Source organism: Phoxinus phoxinus (assembly GCF_949152265.1).
Source record: "Phoxinus phoxinus genome assembly, chromosome: 5".
In the NCBI taxonomy this organism is placed as follows: Eukaryota; Metazoa; Chordata; class Actinopteri; order Cypriniformes; family Leuciscidae; genus Phoxinus; species Phoxinus phoxinus.
The window spans coordinates 31238279-31255697 of NC_136880.1; the positions used below are offsets into that span (position 1 = coordinate 31238279).

The 17419-nt window shown below is 36.3% G+C and overlaps 1 protein-coding gene and 1 long non-coding RNA gene across 2 annotated transcripts; one reads left to right on the forward strand and one right to left on the reverse strand.

Moving 5' to 3' along the window:
• Positions 1-106: 106 nt before the first annotated feature.
• Positions 107-10194, reverse strand: nmnat2 (nicotinamide nucleotide adenylyltransferase 2). The gene is made up of 11 exons (XM_079613745.1): positions 9976-10194; positions 7570-7658; positions 5463-5530; positions 5219-5297; positions 5017-5134; positions 4856-4936; positions 4200-4244; positions 3694-3770; positions 2882-2983; positions 2659-2726; positions 107-2041 (listed from the first exon to the last, which is right to left on the reverse strand). The coding sequence occupies exons 1-11, from the start codon at positions 10058-10060 to the stop codon at positions 1939-1941; spliced, it is 915 nt and encodes a 304-aa protein (XP_079469871.1). The 5' UTR covers positions 10061-10194; the 3' UTR covers positions 107-1938.
• A 687-nt stretch (positions 10195-10881) lies between these two features.
• LOC306999221 lies at positions 10882-14479 on the forward strand. The gene is made up of 5 exons (XR_013797772.1): positions 10882-11014; positions 12485-12533; positions 12788-12948; positions 13032-13121; positions 13693-14479. It is a non-coding gene; the product is annotated as an uncharacterized lncRNA (long non-coding RNA).
• The last annotated feature ends 2940 nt before the right edge of the window (positions 14480-17419 follow it).

Sequence of the window (17419 nt, forward strand, 5' to 3'; positions counted from 1 at the left end):
ATGCTTATCGAATAGCCACTATGAAATAAAAATATATTCATATATGACATTACGCTGACACACGTATACATGCTTTTCACCATAGACCACTAATTTAAAAATAAAATTATAATATTGAAGATCTAAAATTAAGTTCTGCAGTTTTAGCATCTTAAAAACAGAACCCTATAATCTTACGTGGTGTTTAATATGTATACAAGGAGATTTGAATAGCCTGAATCTCTATAATCAATTCAAAAGCATGAGGGCAATTAAAATACAAGAAACAAACAATATCATCAACAATATCTACTCTTGTTGATCACGAGTTTGAATGAAGGCATGACGAATGCAAGGAAGCAGTGAGGATTGAAGAGGTACAGAAGAATGTAGCATGTCAATACCGTGAAAAAATATATTATTTGTGGTGTATTTCCTACAATCTTTTACATTGAGAATACGTTCTTATTAAGTCTTCTAGTGATTCCTAACACAGCAGTTACTATGGTGACTGCTCAGCAAAAAATGGAAATAAAATCATGAAATTATACTGATGCAAAGAGTGAGGTATCAATGTGTGTTTAACAATTGTTTTTGTATATTAGAGAAGTAAAATCCGTTCAAAAAATGAAATGGGGGGGGGGGGCATTTCTCCTTCAATGTCTGTGATAGTGTACATATCTAACAGCATATTAGGTACAGGAAACCTAGTTAACTCTGGGCATGAGTTGGTAACACAACGAATATTTTATAAAGTTACAATCTCTGTTCTGTAATACGTTTTCATTTTTCTGAAGATTCTGGCTTCCAATTTCATTTATGATAGTCTCTGGTTAAAGTGATCAAAATTAAACATCATATTTCACCTATTTGTTTGTGCTGAAATCATATATCATATAAAAACAGAAATCACAGTAACATATTGAAGTCTTTATATCATAAAGCCAGAGCCTTGTGTAAACTTGCAAAGCCGCTCAAAATGAACTATGCAATATACGCATAATTCGCTGAATCTGTTATTCTTCTTATCAAATACACTTTGATTCATTTATAAAAGTGTTAGATGTGCAGTTGACTGACATTTCATGTTAGCTCAAATCATTTAAAAGATGTTCTAACAATCAAATAGAGGAGTTTTTAAAAGCATAGAATTTCTTTATGCCCATGTCTAACATGAACAGAAAGCTCTCAAATGGTGTCAGTGCGCATGGTCTCTTCACAAAACAAGCAAAAAGTGAAAGGAATCTTGACTAAAACGAATGGTTTGATGCAGAGGCGGTGACTAAAGATCACATCTGTGGCATGTCAGCATGTAAATGTCGAGCATTTGGAGCTGTGTGAGAAGTAAATGTGCACAAAAGCAAAGTAAATGAAACTGCATTCTTTAATGTGCAACCAAATACTCCACGTATACATGAATGCACATTGAAGACAAAACATTGAGGCATAATACAGTATATGAGACAGACGTTTTCTGTACATACAGTTGATTGATGAGTAGAAAATGTATTTAGAGATGAGATGAGTCTAAGCACAGTTAACACTGTAACCACAGACTATGGTCTACGTGGTCATTTAAACACTCATGCGCTGAAAGAAAACCCTTAGGCATGCAACTACAAGAACAGAGAGTATCAAATCAACAGCAAAGGCCGACATTATAGCAGGCAATGGTTTATTTCATTCAATCAAACTCTTTTTCTGTCATAGTGGCGGCGAGGCTCTCTCCTCTTCCTCCTATTGGGCACCTAAGCCCACTCAGTCCCTTAAAGCTGATTGGTGGAGCAGATCCCTCAGGCACAGTGCTGTACATCCCAATGAGACACGAGTAAGAGGGGAGGACAGATTAATGCTCCTCTACATGGAAAAGCAGTGGTAGCACAGGAGGATTATACTCTAGATTACACACAGAGAGACAGACAGGGATGACGGACGGGTTCGGAAGTGGACTTCCCCACACTATCCAGAAGCATTGATGTAGAGCTGACTCTGCAGGATGTAGTCGATGACTGGCTGGCTCAGGTAGTCCACCACGTGACCGTCACCGTGCTGAAGAGCCAGTCTGGTAAGGAGAAAAGCTAAGAGTTAAGACCTTTCACTCGAAGGGTGCGTTTATATGACAACGATGTAATAAAAGGGGAAAGTTTTTCCTTTGCATTTTTCGAGTTGCACGAAAACGTTCCCCATTCACACAGAAATGCGAAAACGATTAAAAATGCTGTATTATGCATGTCAGGCCAGTAGTTGGCGATGTCATTTTGTAAAGAAACACTGAGCGCACGCTGCAGGTATGTTGTCTGCTGCTTTAAATTTAAATTTAAAACTACCAGTATCTTTATCTTATCATTGAGTCTCATTTTCACCAAAAACGATAACGCTAAATATTTTAGCGTCCACGCCTGTAGACAATATATTTCTGTTTATTAAGTTTGTCGTCTGCCGCTTTAAATGCTCAAGCTCTTTAAAGCAGGATGGAATTTGATTGGCTGTCAATTTTTTTTATCATTCATTAGGTGGAAACAACGATATTGATTGCAACGATATTGTTTCTCTGTGCCGTTATCGTTATAGTTGTGGTGAGGAGTGGACTCTGCTATTCTTTAATATCATTATCACCCTTGGTGTAAACGGGTCTTTACGGTACAGAACGGACAGATGAATGACAGAAAGAACACGCACCTGCTCTTGGTGGAACTGACGATTGACATCGGGTGGTCGACCTCATCCTTTACCACGATTATATTGTCCTGTGAGAGGAAAAGCAAAGCCGTTTAAACGTCACAAAACAAATATGCTCTAAATCCCCTGCTTTGACTGTGTAGTAAAACTAGCTGTAAACAATTTTTTTCACTAGTCAATGATGATAACTAACAAAGGAAGGCAAATAGCTTGGTACTAATACCTTATGCTTTCGGAGCACAGATGAATGGTTCATTATCCTTTCTGTATCGACTCCATCTCGAGGAACCACCACTATCCCAAAATCTCCCACAATCACTGCCATCTAGAAGAATATAATAATCTGATATTTAGTTCAGTTTAACAACACATATCTCGATTTGTATTAACAATACTATAATGTCTACTATAACTATAAATTCATCAATGCATGTTATTATAAAAGTAATGTGAAGTTTTATGTTGACTTTATGTTGACTAAATATATATATATATACAACATCCAAAAACAACGCCAGCGGTAAGCACAATTGAGAATTTAATTACAAGTTACAAAATCATGAAAATATCATACAAATTATAATTAAATGAATTTTTTTGTTGTTGTTGAGGGCTTTAGAGTTGCTGGATAGGAAAAAGTAGGGCTTAGATTCCGCTTTTTTTTAGTGGTGGAGCAAAATAAATAACCAAAATGTTTGTACTTACAATGTAAGTACTCCATAGTATCTTCTTGCTTATTGAACTATGAAATAATAGCTACGTATATCACAATCGTAACCGCGGTATTGGTCTGAATATAAACAAAGCTGTGACTATACCTGAGACAGCGCTTACTCTCACGAGTGTGATATTGCTTTATTTTAGGTGAACATAAAAAATATGAGCAAGAATAATAGATTTTATAGATTTTTATACACATGTTTGAGAAAAGAAAGAAAGAAAGAAAGAAAGAAAGAAAGAAAGAAAGAAAGAAAGAAAGAAAGAAAGAAAGAAAGAAAGAAAGAAAGAAAGAAAGAAAGAAAGAAAGAATCTTACATCACTTTCGTTCCACAAGCCAGGGATACAGAAAGATTCCAGAAGATCACTGCCACAAAGGAGCAGGATACGCAACTCTGAACAAGCCACAATCACAGTTACACGTCACACCATAAAAAACACAAGACACAGTAATGAGATGTTTTTCCTTCGCTGTAGGGGTAAACACAACAACTTTGATAAGATAAAATAAAAGAAACAAGTCGCATTTTCCCCATGAGGAGGAAGAATGAGGCACTAGATGCCTTCTTCCCCACAGTATAGACAAACACCATCACTTTTAATGACTTATATTATAGAAAGATGTCTACTGTCTATTTCTCTGACAACTGTTTTTCTGTGTTTGTCTTATTTGATGTTATTTATATTTTCTTGAGGAGAAATACACAGTGATTTTTTCCCCCTCTCCCTGGGCAAACTCTGCATTTTCCGACGATGACTCAAAGTGACAAGCAAGGACTGATTTGAAAACCAAAACCATGGCAAGGAAAATCACATTGTCTCACCAATTTCCTCGTAGCGCATTGCTGTACCAAGGTTGGCATTTTCGTCTGTTCAGAAAAACAGAAAGGTTTGAGAGGTCACAGGATGATTGATTCATTGAAAGTCACCACAGTCATGTAAAATTGTTACACATCCTGTGCGAGGCGTATGAATAATTCAAAATAATTATACGGAAATATGTGATTTCTGCATGAATCCAACCACAAGGCATTTTATATTTACACAAACTGGAAAGGGGCTAAAATGGTGACATTCAACTTAAATAAGTAGTTTGGGGGAAATCATTTCATGCATTAATTTGGTGTGGTTAATTAATAAAAAATAATGCAATAACAAAATTAAAACCACTAAAATTAAATAACTTCTAGACTTTTTGTAATGTCTATTCAGTGTAATGTAATGTATTAAATCATCATACTGTAGCACATATTCAAATATAAATAATGAATCAAATATGAATCTGCATGTCGTAATAAATTCAGTTCAAATGTTTAATTTCAGCCAGAGTAAAAATTAAACTGTTGATTGACAGGTAGAGGTACATTTAATATATTTCATTTAATTTAAGTTTTATTTATATTTGTATTATATAGCATTTATATTACCGGTATGTATATTTGTTATGTATTAAATTCTGTACATGAATATGCCAACTTACCAACAAAAGTAAAACGATCCATGTGTGGGCGAACACAACATATTTTGCCCAGGTTTTCGCTCATCTTTCCCCAAAGCTTAACTGGAGAAAAAGAGGCATCAGATAATCATAAAATCATGAACCTGTTCTCCAGAACACCAAACAGAGGTCATCTCACTTACTAGCCACAGACTTGTTTGCTGTGTTTTGGTAAATAGGAGATGTCTCATTTTGGGGCTGGCCAATCACCGGCGTTGTGGATGGTGTGTTCACGTTGGACAGAATGCATCCTGTGACTCTCTGCAGAGGAACAGCTCAGTTTATCACTTCAAGATGGAGTACAAGTAAAAATCGTACAGCATTCAAGACAAAATTGAGACTAACCTTCATTAGGTCTCGGTGATGCTCCAAAACACTGCAGGTGGTCTGCCAAGTGTCCTGGTAGCTCTCCCAAGGATCCACTCTGGAAAACACCATTAATCCATCAAACATTTTATGTCCAATTCATTCTGAAATATATAAGCTATCCATCATCAATATAGCTCAAGGATGCTGAAGTACAAGTAAGTGCTGCATAGCATTCTTATGAGGGTGTTGCCGGGCTCCATTTGGACTGATTGACAGTTACCTGATCCAATCAGACGACTGAACTGCCAGCTGACACATGGTGAGACGATGTCTGCTTGAGACAAGGCCCTAGAAAGGCAGAAAAGAAACCGAAACAAGGAAAAGTCAGTGCTTTAGCATCCATCTACCAATAAAGGACATTTTTGAACTTGTGAAAAACAAAGAAGGGAAACCTATTTGATCAACACTAAAGCCATTTTTCAAACATTTGCCTTTTTTTTTTAGATCAGGGTTCAAAACACATTGATTCCTAAAATTGTTTCTTTCACACGTTATGCCTCTCCCAACACAACAGATTTAAGCTGGAATGACTGAATCCTGCTTTCTAAAGCATTTATTATTCATATTTTGATGCAAAGAGAGAAGAAAACTAGGCCAAAGTTATTTTTAATTCCAGTTGAGTTCTGCTGATTCATATGATTCAGATTAAAACCTTATATGCACAAAAATAAACAGGAACCTACTTAACATGTGGTTTTGTTCACATACATGAACAGAATTTGATGTAGCCTTAAAGTACAGTCACATTTAACATTTTCACAGACAAAATGCAGTTCAATAGGAATCTACACAATCTGGGATTTCCCGAAAGATTCCTACACGCATATTTTACAATCGGTTCAAATTTGTCATGTAAATGCGTCCATTTTTACCAAAAGACACCTGCTTGATTTGAAAGTGACTTATATGTAAGCAGTGCTAGACAACGAACCTGTCTTCTCTGTGAAATTTCCAGAAATTTCTTTGATGTGACCTCACTTCAATGGAATATAATAGATATAACAGCTCAAAAACAGTGAGAGTTTTCACTGTTTATGTGGGATTTTAAGTGAGTTAGATATTCAGGTTACATATGGCATCAAAAGATTGAGTCGTGAACTCGAGTATTGAACCGATTCGTTAAAAAATGCTGATTCATTCAGAAACAAAACAAGTGGATATCTTTATGAGTGAGTCTCTGAATCATTCCCTCAAATGATAAAAAAACAAAAACACGGATTCATTCAGGAACACCATTACATGTTTTGCTTAGAACCTCACAAGCGGTCTAAAGCGCACGGCGCAAGTGCACTCAGGGCGTATCCGAAATCGAATCCACTTTTGCTATTTTAACGACGGGAAAAATGGTCGGTGCGTCCAGCGCATGGTCTAAAAGGGTTGTCCCTATTCTTTGGGGAGTAATTGATGTGTTTTGGGAGTGTAATTTCCCATTCCCTTTAAAAGCCAGTTGCGCTCGCGCCATGGCGGATTCGCTATTTACATGGCGGAATTTGCAAGCGGAAAGATTGAAGTTTTTTCTAGAGAGCACAAGGATGTGCTTGTGCGCGAGGTTAAAGCGCGCAAGCAGACCATCTACGGGGCAAGCCGGATTCCACCATATCTTTATGTACACAACAATAATATTTTACATTGTAATCCTTTAATTTTTAATATTTGGCTAGTTTGTGTGCTGCAGCTGCTGCACGTCCCTGTGTGTGTAATAAGCAGAGTGAACGCGCGTTGTGTACCTGCCTATAGGCACACATTACTAATGCGCCCTTTAAATAACAAAAAAATATTGATTTAGACCAGATTTCAGTTGGTCAATGGCGGAGTCTATTTCAGTCACCTCAAAATAGCAACAGACTTTGTGAGTCTTATGAGTGATGATTGAGTCGTGAACTCGAGTATTGAACCGATGTGCCTGAAGTTTTGAACACACCTCGTTTTCAGACCAGCTCGCCCATGGGCGCACAATTTACTATTTAAACAACGTTACGAAAATGATAACTGCGTCGGGCTGAAAGCAGCAAAAAAAAAACTTGAGTCGCGCATGCCGCTGCATTGCACCAAGTGTATGATAGGGTCCAAGGTTTGTTTGGAGCAGCAAACAAAGCAAAAATAGACCAAGGAATGGGCAATGTGTATCTAAAAATGCAAGTTGCTCAATATCTACAATAACTTTTTGTTTACTGAACTGCAATTTTCAAACACAACGATGGTCTGAATATCAACATCGGATGTGATTATCTGCAATAAAAGAAGTAATAGCACTCTGCTCCTGTGATATTGCGTAAATATGCAATACTAAACTGACTTTAGACTTTAAATTGAACATATTCTCTTACCGGTTTGCCATAGGAATCGTGTACAGGTGAGATGATACCCCCAATCACAATGAATCGTCCAGTCTTGTGTAAGTACTCTCTGGCTTTTTCTGCAAACCAAAAAAAGGTTACCTTATTATCTCAAGGCCATCATTTGACTTCTGTAACATACCATGCCGTGCTATAAAGGTACACTTTTAAAAATAAAGGTTATTTATGACATCGACAGTTGACATTTTATTTTTAAGAGTGCAGCTTGGATGAAAGAAAGGAATTATTTTCGAAACATAAGAAAGTGAAGCAAGGTATTTTATGTGAGCACAGCCCATGTGTTTTAACTCTGATGACTGATATCTGATTTCTCTCACGACGTAAGCACAATGCTTCATCTGTCTAATATATCCGCACACCCCCAAGCCCCATCAAAACATTGACAGAAATGAGTGTCAGAAACAAGATCTCCTGCAGGGGAATATGAGGCAGACATAACATATTAAATAATCTGAGCAAACATCCTAAGCAAATATCTCTAGTGTGCAAAATAAACTACAAAGAAAGGACAAATGAGGAAACCAACATATTCAACTTAGATGAAATGCTAGGATTTAAATGTATTTGATTTAATCTTTAGTTTCTTTATCGGTTTCGGATATGTAAGCGGTTCAGCGATACAGCTGATCTCCGTCAGAAGCACTGCTCAGAATGTGCCATAAACCCATTCTTATTTTTGTACCTCAATATATGCAAAGGCATGCAGTAGGGGAAGAAGGCTTCAAAATTAGGTCACGGACACACAGAAGCTTTTTGCTTCAGGGGAAAACAGCAGAACTGTATTGATGGGACTGTGGTGGTGGAACTCCTCATGTTGCTTATGCACTGAGAAACTCAGCTGCAGTAAATGAATTAAGGAAAGTACAAAGCTCTTATAAGGTTGGTTCCCTGCCTAGTATGTTTATTGGCACACTTAAATGTGGAGTTGGACACGTCTCTCTCTTGCTCTCTGAGTGTCTCTTCCTTTCCCAATTGCACTCTTAGTCAAGTTTCTGTCACATGCATGATGGTATAATTGCTACAAAGCTAATCTTTAACCCTCATGCTCTTTTGAGATTGACGAAACTTACAAATGCAAATATGTTTAAGATGTTCCTAACTAATCAAACCTGTAGACAAATATTATTGACATTTTATAATGAAATAGGCATGCAAATTTTTCTTAATATTCTGTTATTAGAAAATACAACAAAACAAATCAAACTAAACAACTATAAGGAGTGAGAACACAGAAAGTCTGAACACGTGAAAATTCAATGCATTTATTTTAGGGACCCAAAACCATTTTTGGTATAATTTTTTATGGAGGATATCTAAATCAAGCTGAAATTTTGTTAATAAATCTTGAAGTCATGAAGTATAAAACCAAATCTACGCTTTTAAGGCCCAAGAGTAATTCATTAATTGATTGTTCATTTTGATGATCTTTTCTTTCGAGCTCATTGAAACGGTTGTCTGTCTTTTGGTTTTAATTGATTTTGGTGATGAATGTTTATAGAGCAGTGACGTTTCCTCATGCTTGCCTTGTTTTCATGCTGTGAATCTGTTCGACTTTCAAACATATTTCTTTGTAATATAAGAAAGCTGAAGTGTAAAACAATCATCCCAATATTTATTTGAAAACTTATTTCAATGACTGTCTGCTTTTAATGTAAAATGTAATGACAACATGCAGTGATAAGTTCACTACACTTTCAACCAATTTGGACATTGAACTAGAAAGTCAATTTAAAACTTAAAACAAAAATCAAGTAGACTTAAAATGACTGTGGAAAAAAAAAACATTTTAAAATCAAAATAGTCTTAAATCAACTCCATAATTTATTTCAATTTATATCAAAATCTAATTCTTTATTAATTTCCTTAAGGTTCTATTTGACGCATGAAGACAAGAGATATCAGATATGTCTATAAAGTCTCTTAACAGGACAACATGCGAGTTTTAATGTATCCTACATATTTATTTCACTTGAAGTGAAATTTACAGTAGATTGTTATTTATCTTCCTGTATAAGCGCTCTAGCATGTCAAGTATCCTTCGCAGGATAAATGATTAATTACACTTGTTGAAATGTCATAAATCATAGATTTGTTAGCTAAACCTGCGGCTGCGCAGCCCCATCATCTGCTCTGAGAGATGATCTGATCATTCTGGGTTCTGAGGCCATCGCCCATTTCAGCACCTTCGCTTTGGACAGCGATCGACAATACGAATTCATTACAGAGACATCTACTGATTATCGATCATCAAGCGTGACATCACAATGTATGAAATCATCACGGTCACCATAAACCCCTTTACATACTCATACAACATACGCTGAATAAAAAATCAACTCGAGCATCCACTCCCTCTAGAATAGGCGAAATACTTACCGAACATATGAATGTGTCCCTTCGTGATGGGGTTGAAACTTCCACATGACAGCAAAATGACATGCGTTTTAATGTTCTCCGTCATTGTGTTTGTGGTGATCTATCGTTTTTAAACATATGTCGCGGATTCAAGGCCTTTTGTTTTGTTGTAAGACCGCAGCAAGAGGCGAGGTTCATTAGGCTGCGGCAGGCGCGAGAGGCAGAGCGTCACTGCGATCTGTTCCTGCGCACTTAAAGGAACATGCGCGGAGTGATGCGATTCAAGGGCTCTTGGTTCCGAGTCATCTGTAAAACGCTTATGTTACCTTACCGGTTCCGCTTCTTTTAGTACGCGGTGGGATATTTCTTTTGTAAATAATAATAATAATACAATTAAATAGATAGAGAGAGAGAGAAAGAAAGAAATGCATTTCTTATTGAATTTACTTTGTATTGCTTTTATAAAAAAAATCAGAAAAAATAATAATACAATTTCTTGTTTTTCTTTTCTTTTTTAAAAGACGATTAGAGCCGTTTGGACGTGCGTTACACATATCATTTCTAGAATTGTTTATTTCTTGAAAATGACAAAATCACACAAATCAGGATTTTGATTTGTTATTGCAGTAAAAAGTATATATATATATATATATATATATATATATATATACACACACACACACATTTTAGGAAAATACACTGAGAATCATACACTGTAAAAAATAATCTGATCAAAAAGTTATGATAACTTATATATGTCATTAACTCAGACACAAAATAATGTGTTATGAAATTTCAGCTCAATTGTTTGAGTTTTCAATCTTTCAATTTAGGTTCATAAGTTACTTCAATGAATCAAAAATTACAGGTGCTTGAATGAACTTGCCATTTTAAATTGAGTGGAGGACAGCTCTTTGCGCATGTGCGGGAGACTACAGACGACGAGGCCACGAGACAAGCACTTTTTTCCCGCCTGCAAGCAGTCACACTTCAAACGGCCAGGTGCCTCATTTTTCCATCAGACTAGGCGATCGGGTTGGCGTGAACAAGTTCGCTATTGGTAAGTGTTCGTGTTTTGTAGATATTATGAATGTGCGTTGATGAAACCAATAACGCGATTAACGTTACCTTTTGATATGTGCGACAACTGTGATGTCATTTAAGCGAGGCACATTTCAGCGTCCGTTAATGTTAGCTAGAACACGTTTGCAGTCTTTTAGTTCAGTCAGAGACGGTTGATAAAGCTTTATCTGAGACAATACCAGTTTTCACTGTAAACTGTTGTAGAAAACACCATTTCTGATAGACCGTATGTCAAGGCCAAATACACTAACGGTTATAACATTTAAAAAGTTCAAAAGTTTGGGATCAGTCAGACTTTTATCTTCTGCTCACCACGGCTGCATTTATTTGATTAAAAATACAAACAAGAACAGTAATATTGTGAAATAGTATTCCAATTTAAAACAGCTGTTTTCTATTTTAATATATTTTAAACTGTAAATTATTCCTGTGATCAAAGCTGAATTTTCAGTCTTCAGTGTCACATGATCCTGTTGAAAACAGTTGTGTACAAATTTTTTTCAAAATTCTTTGATGAATAGAAAGTTAAAAATAACAGCATTTATCTGAAATCTAAAGCTTTTGTAACATTAAACACCATTCAAAATTTTGGGGTCATTAAGAGTTTTTATTTTATTTTTTGGGGAAATAAATAAAATAAATCAATACTTTTATTCATGAAGGATGAGTTAAACTGATAAAAAGTTACAGTAAAGACATTTATAATGTTAGAACATATTCTATTTTAAACAAATGCTGTTCTTATGAACTTTCTATTCATCAAAGAATTTTGGAAAAAAAAATTGTACACAACCTTTTTCAACTGATAATAATAATGAATATTTCTTGAGCATCAAATCATCATATAGTGATTTCTGAAGGATCATGTGACACTGAAGACTGGAGTAATGATGATAAATTCAGCTTTGATCACAGGAATAATTTACAGTTTAAAATATATTAAAATAGAAAACAGCTGTTTTAAATTGGAATACTATTTCACAATATTAATGTTTTTGTTTGTATTTTTAATCAAATAAATGCAGCCTTGGTGAGCAGAAGATACTTCTTTTAAAAACATTAAAAATCGTACTGACCCCAAACTTTTGAACGGTAGTGTATGTTCATGCCCAGGGCTGCAAAATAATTTTGGAGAACCACTGAGGCGGTTGTTCTTGCTGGGGTCCGCTTGCCAGTGCGAGCTGATTAACGTTAGCTGCCTGTCGATCATGGCGGCGATACTAACGAACTAACTTAGTGCTAGATTATTAGCAGCCGCTCGAATGCTGCAAGCCCATTATTGTTTCTTATTACAGAACATCGGTCGCGTTAGCTAGTGCTAAAGAGCAATACAACAATTTATACATCCAATTTGTTAGTTAGACTTAACTTGAAATGTGCCGTTGTTCATTTTTGCAATTCACATCTCTTAGCAGCTAAAACTTTTCTTCTATTTTGTGTGTTTCAGGTGTTTTATGATTTACCAGGCTCAGCTACTCATTTTATGAAGTGGACTTGTAAGTTTTGCAATTTTGCTTCATACATTCAAAAGACTATAGTGAATCATTACAAAGACAAGCATGGACGTGGAAGAACAGGTTTTAGTTGTATTTACCCGGATTGTCTTACCGTCTTTCAATCCCATGTGGAACTTTTAAAACATTTGACGGACCACAAACAAGGAACTAGTCCTGTTGCTAAACTTCGTTGTGAACTTAGTACTAATCTTTTCTCTAATTTCTTAACCTTTTTGTCTTTTTTGTCTCCTCAGGTTCGGGCAGAGTTCGAAAGAGTCGTAAGCACAGACCTTCTTGAGTCGTCCTCGACGGACTTGATGACCTGACACCAAGACTGCTGGAAGTGTACGAAGCTGCGACCAAGTCGGCAAAGAAGCCTGCACTGAAAGCCATTTTGGACTGTCTGAAGAAAGACGTGAGTAGACGAGCTGAGAATTGTAAAATTGGGCACCAGATGTTCGCAATAAAATCTCAACACTGCTTATTTTTGTCTTGTAGGACACAAACGAAAGGAGAAGGACTGCTGCTCTGCTGGGTCTGCCACACTACCTAAGAGAAGAGCCATCAGACATCATCAGGATGTGTGACGTAAGACCTTTTTCTGTCATGCATAACAGCCCATACACGAACGCACCCACCCACATATACACTTGCGTGCACACACACACCACACCACTCACCTCACTACACCCCACACACACACACACTCAAACAAACAAACACACACACAACCTTTAACACAGAGCTTGGATTAGATACACTCATGGTTCTTGATAAAGTCCTGTGGCAGCAAAATAGTGATGATGCAGGGAGGGGTGAGGGGCAGAATAGGGATGGGGAGGATGAGGGTTGGGTGGAATAGTGGTGATGGGAGGAAGGAGAGGTAGAACAACGTTGGGGGAGGAGAAAGGAGGGGTAGAATAGGGATGGGGAGAGAACCCAGTGCAACATACACTTAACCCAGATCTGAGAGGACACTGAAGTTTTCACCCTTGCAGTAACCTTGCAACATTGCCCCTACAAACATGCACACTCACACCTGAAAGCCCAAGACTATTTTATTAGTTTGAAAACAAGGCTTATGAGACTTAAGTAGCTTTGCAGAGCATGCACTTCTTGACCCAAACATTCACACTATTTTTTTCTTCTGCTTTTCAAGGCCCATGGTGAGACTCTGACTGCAGCCATGGAGGGGATGCAACTTGGCCTGTTGATAGGCTATGAAGGTGAAAACCAGGATGCATTTCCACGTGAGGTCTTCAATGTGGCTGTTGTGGTTAAGGAGACTGTTGTGCTTCACAACTTTAAGGATGTGCCATCCAGCTTTGCCATGACAAAGAGTGTTGTGTAAGGAAAAGCTAATGTGTTTAAAGGAAAGTATTTTCTATTGGGTGAATATGAATAGTGTTGTATTGGCTTAACATTGGTTTTAATAAAAAAAAAAAATGTTTTGTACACAAACACACACACACACACACACAAAGAAACAAGCACACCACACACACACACAAAGAAACAAGCACACCACACACACACACACACACACACACACACACACACACACACACACACACACACACACACACACACACACACACACAAACACACACCACAAACACCACACATACACACACACACACACACACACACACAAACACACACCACAAACACTACACATACATACAAACACACACCACAAACAAACACACACAGAAACAGGGTTCATCACAGATTAAGACGATTAATGATTTATAAAAGTAAAATTTAAATGAATCTTTGTGCTGATTAAAATATAAAACAGTTGAAACAGATATTAAACTTACCAGAGACAAAGAGTGTTGTGTACGGAAAAAAGCTAATGTGTTTAATGGAAAGTATTTTCTATTGGGTGAATATGAATAGTGTTGTATTGGCTGCATTGGTTTTAATAAAAAAAAATGTTTTGTACACGTGTGTGTGTGTTTATAATTAATTGTTAAGTTAAAACAAGAAATTATTTTAGATCATCTTAACTTGATACCCTAATTCAAAGACATTACTTAATTGAAATTACTAAGTTGAACCCACTAATGGGGATAATTGAACAGAATGCTCATTAATGAGTTCACTTTATTTTGAACTTGCATAGCAAAGTTGAAACAACAATAATTGTTTAGTCAAGTTGACTCGCTGAAGGCAATTCACAGCTTAACAAGACTCAAAATAATGAGTTGAAACAATTCATTAATCCATTTTGTTTTTACTTGAAATTTTGAGGCAGCTGCTTAACTTATGCTTTTAAGTAGAACCAAGTAGATATTTTTTACAGTGTAGTAGTAGGCCCATAAAATAAAGCTTTTGAAAAAGTGTTATTCTTTTTTTTCTTTTCTTTCAGAGGCACATAACTGGGCCAGACTCTGTGGTGTTTCTGAACAGTTGCACTTTCCTTTTATAATATTACATTTACAATCAATGATCCTTCCAAAATAATAGTAGCAATGATAATTTATCAATGTCAGTGGAGCAGATTGGTATCCCCTGTGGGTAAATTGCATTTGCACCCCATGTTTATCAACACTAAAAATACATTTGAAACACATGTGCAGACAAGCAGTCAAGAGAGGCAAGCCAGTGTCCCTCATTAACACTGCTTACTTCTGCCTCAGACAAAAGCTTCTATAAAGTGTAAGTCAGATCAGTTTGAAGTGAACAGAGCCCAACTGGATTTATCTCTCTCAGGCTTTTCGAACTAATCATAACTGGTCATCAGCGAATATTGTCCAAGATATTTGAACTCCAGAATATTTAAAAGTCCAGTTACTGAACCAAGCTGCTGGATTAATCGCTTCTGCTCTCGGGTCATTAGTTTCTGCTTGTATTATTCTCATCTGTAAATCGCTTTGGATAATAATGTCTGCTTCATTCAAAGAACAATTGTAATGAACAATTAGTCAGTCTAATCCAGTCATTTTAAGCCAAAATGGGGGTCAACCTCACTGTAAAAAAAATTTGCTGCGATTATTTAGCACAACTTAAAATCCAACATTGTTTCAACTTTAAAAAGTATGTGTTCAAGCTTGACTTAAAATATTAAGTTTAGTTAACTTAAGTTTAGTTTGGTTAAGTTGGATATTTGAGTTATCTCAACAAATTTTAACTAATCGCAGCCACATTTTTTACAGTGCTTGGACAAATTGCAACAGAAGCAAACTCAACTGATTTTGTATCCTCAATATGTCCCGAGTAAGGAAAAAAAAGCCCAGAAGAATCCCAATTAGGGGAAAGTTTAAAAGACCCAAATGTAGCCTATAGGCCTATTCATTCTTTTTCTCATGTGAATAGGGTAACATTTTTAACCTTTAGATATCACCATGAAAATTACTGAGTTGATTGCTTACATCAAGAAAAACTAAAAATGTATTACAAGTTTTTTGAAAAGTTTTGGTAACATGAGCAAATGCTAATAGTTGACTGCATATAAACTATGTGTGCAGCACTGAATCAAAGCCTGTGCTCTATATAGTTCAGCTTTAGATGTATTATGTCTTATGGGAATAGATTCAACATTTTTCCTCACATATTTAGCATTGCATCAGTGATGTGTTTATCAGCACAACGAACGCGTCCTTGATGACAGGCGTTTGAATTCGAAGCACTACAGTCACAGTGTGACTCATCAAGAGCACAACAAGCTCTATAATGCTCTCAAACATGTTTCAAATGGGGAAAACAGCTCAGTTTAACAAATCATTATATTTCAGAAGTTATGCAGGATTATTGTTTGTTTCCCACCATAAGGAAATATAACCAAGTCTTTCTTGGTTAGTCTTTCTTTACTCAAAACTCTCAGAATTATTAAAGTCACCATAAAATAAAAACTCATCAACACATTTTTGTGGAATATTGCAGTGTTTATCATAAATGATTTATCTGTGCACATCATTATATTTAAAAAATGCATGTGCCCTGCCCTCATGAACTTCAACAATCAAAGTAACTTCACCTCCCTCTTACAGCGACACCTCTTCTCTGCAGACACTTATTGGACAACCTGTTGCTCATTGCAGCAATAGCAAACCACAATGATCCAACGATCCAATCAATTCTCAATGGACAAAATCAAGTCCCGCCCAAAATGTTGTCTTGTTCGAGAAGCTGTTTCACTCTCATATAGACCTATCCACCACAAAAGGGAAGAAAAGACTATTGCAACTTCTGTTACATTTTGAAAAAAATAGTTTTTCAACCCACTTCGTTTATCTACTGACGTATTCAACACACTAAGAGGCTGATGAGTTCAATCCGGTGTTTTAGTAAATGAGACATCTAAAACATTTTGGTCTGCAGGCCTGGAATTGAGAAACACTGCTTTAAAACATTACACAACATAAATATTACCAGGGCTTGTGCCAATCATTTGACACAACAAGGAGGGCGGGCAGTTTCAGTTTGATAATGACCTTGTAAAATGTGTAAAATTGGTCTGAAAGCAATTTGATTGGCAATTGAACCTTAGTGTGCGGTGATAAAGTTTTGTCTGACTTTCAAAGCCTAGCATGTCTTTGATTTGACACATGTTTATTTTTTATAGTGATTACTCAACACATATTTGGATGTTATCTTTTTATTAAAGAAAGTTACAGTCGTCTTAAGAGGAATCGTACCCACTGTTACAGTGGAGAGCAAAACAATTGCCTGGAAAATACAATAATGATGATAATAAAGTAAATAAAAATCCACAAATAAATAAATCAAAATAAAATAATGAATATAGCCTATAAGTAAATAACAAAAAATGTAGCATACAAAGCACCTAATTATGTTTGTTTAAACTCAGCATGAATGTGTAGTTAGATGTATTGCTTTATAGCACAGAACTGCCCGTGTCTGAAAAATTTGTAAAGTCA

Coding starts and splice junctions, on each gene's coding strand:
- nmnat2 (XM_079613745.1), bottom strand. CDS start 10,060: ATGACGGAGAACATTAAAACGCATGTCATTTTGCTGTCATGTGGAAGT. Junction 5,135..5,218: donor ATCACCGAGACCTAATGAAG/GTTAGTCTCAAT, acceptor GTTCCTCTGCAG/AGAGTCACAGGATGCATTCT. Junction 4,937..5,016: donor AGCAAACAAGTCTGTGGCTA/GTAAGTGAGATG, acceptor CTTTTTCTCCAG/TTAAGCTTTGGGGAAAGATG.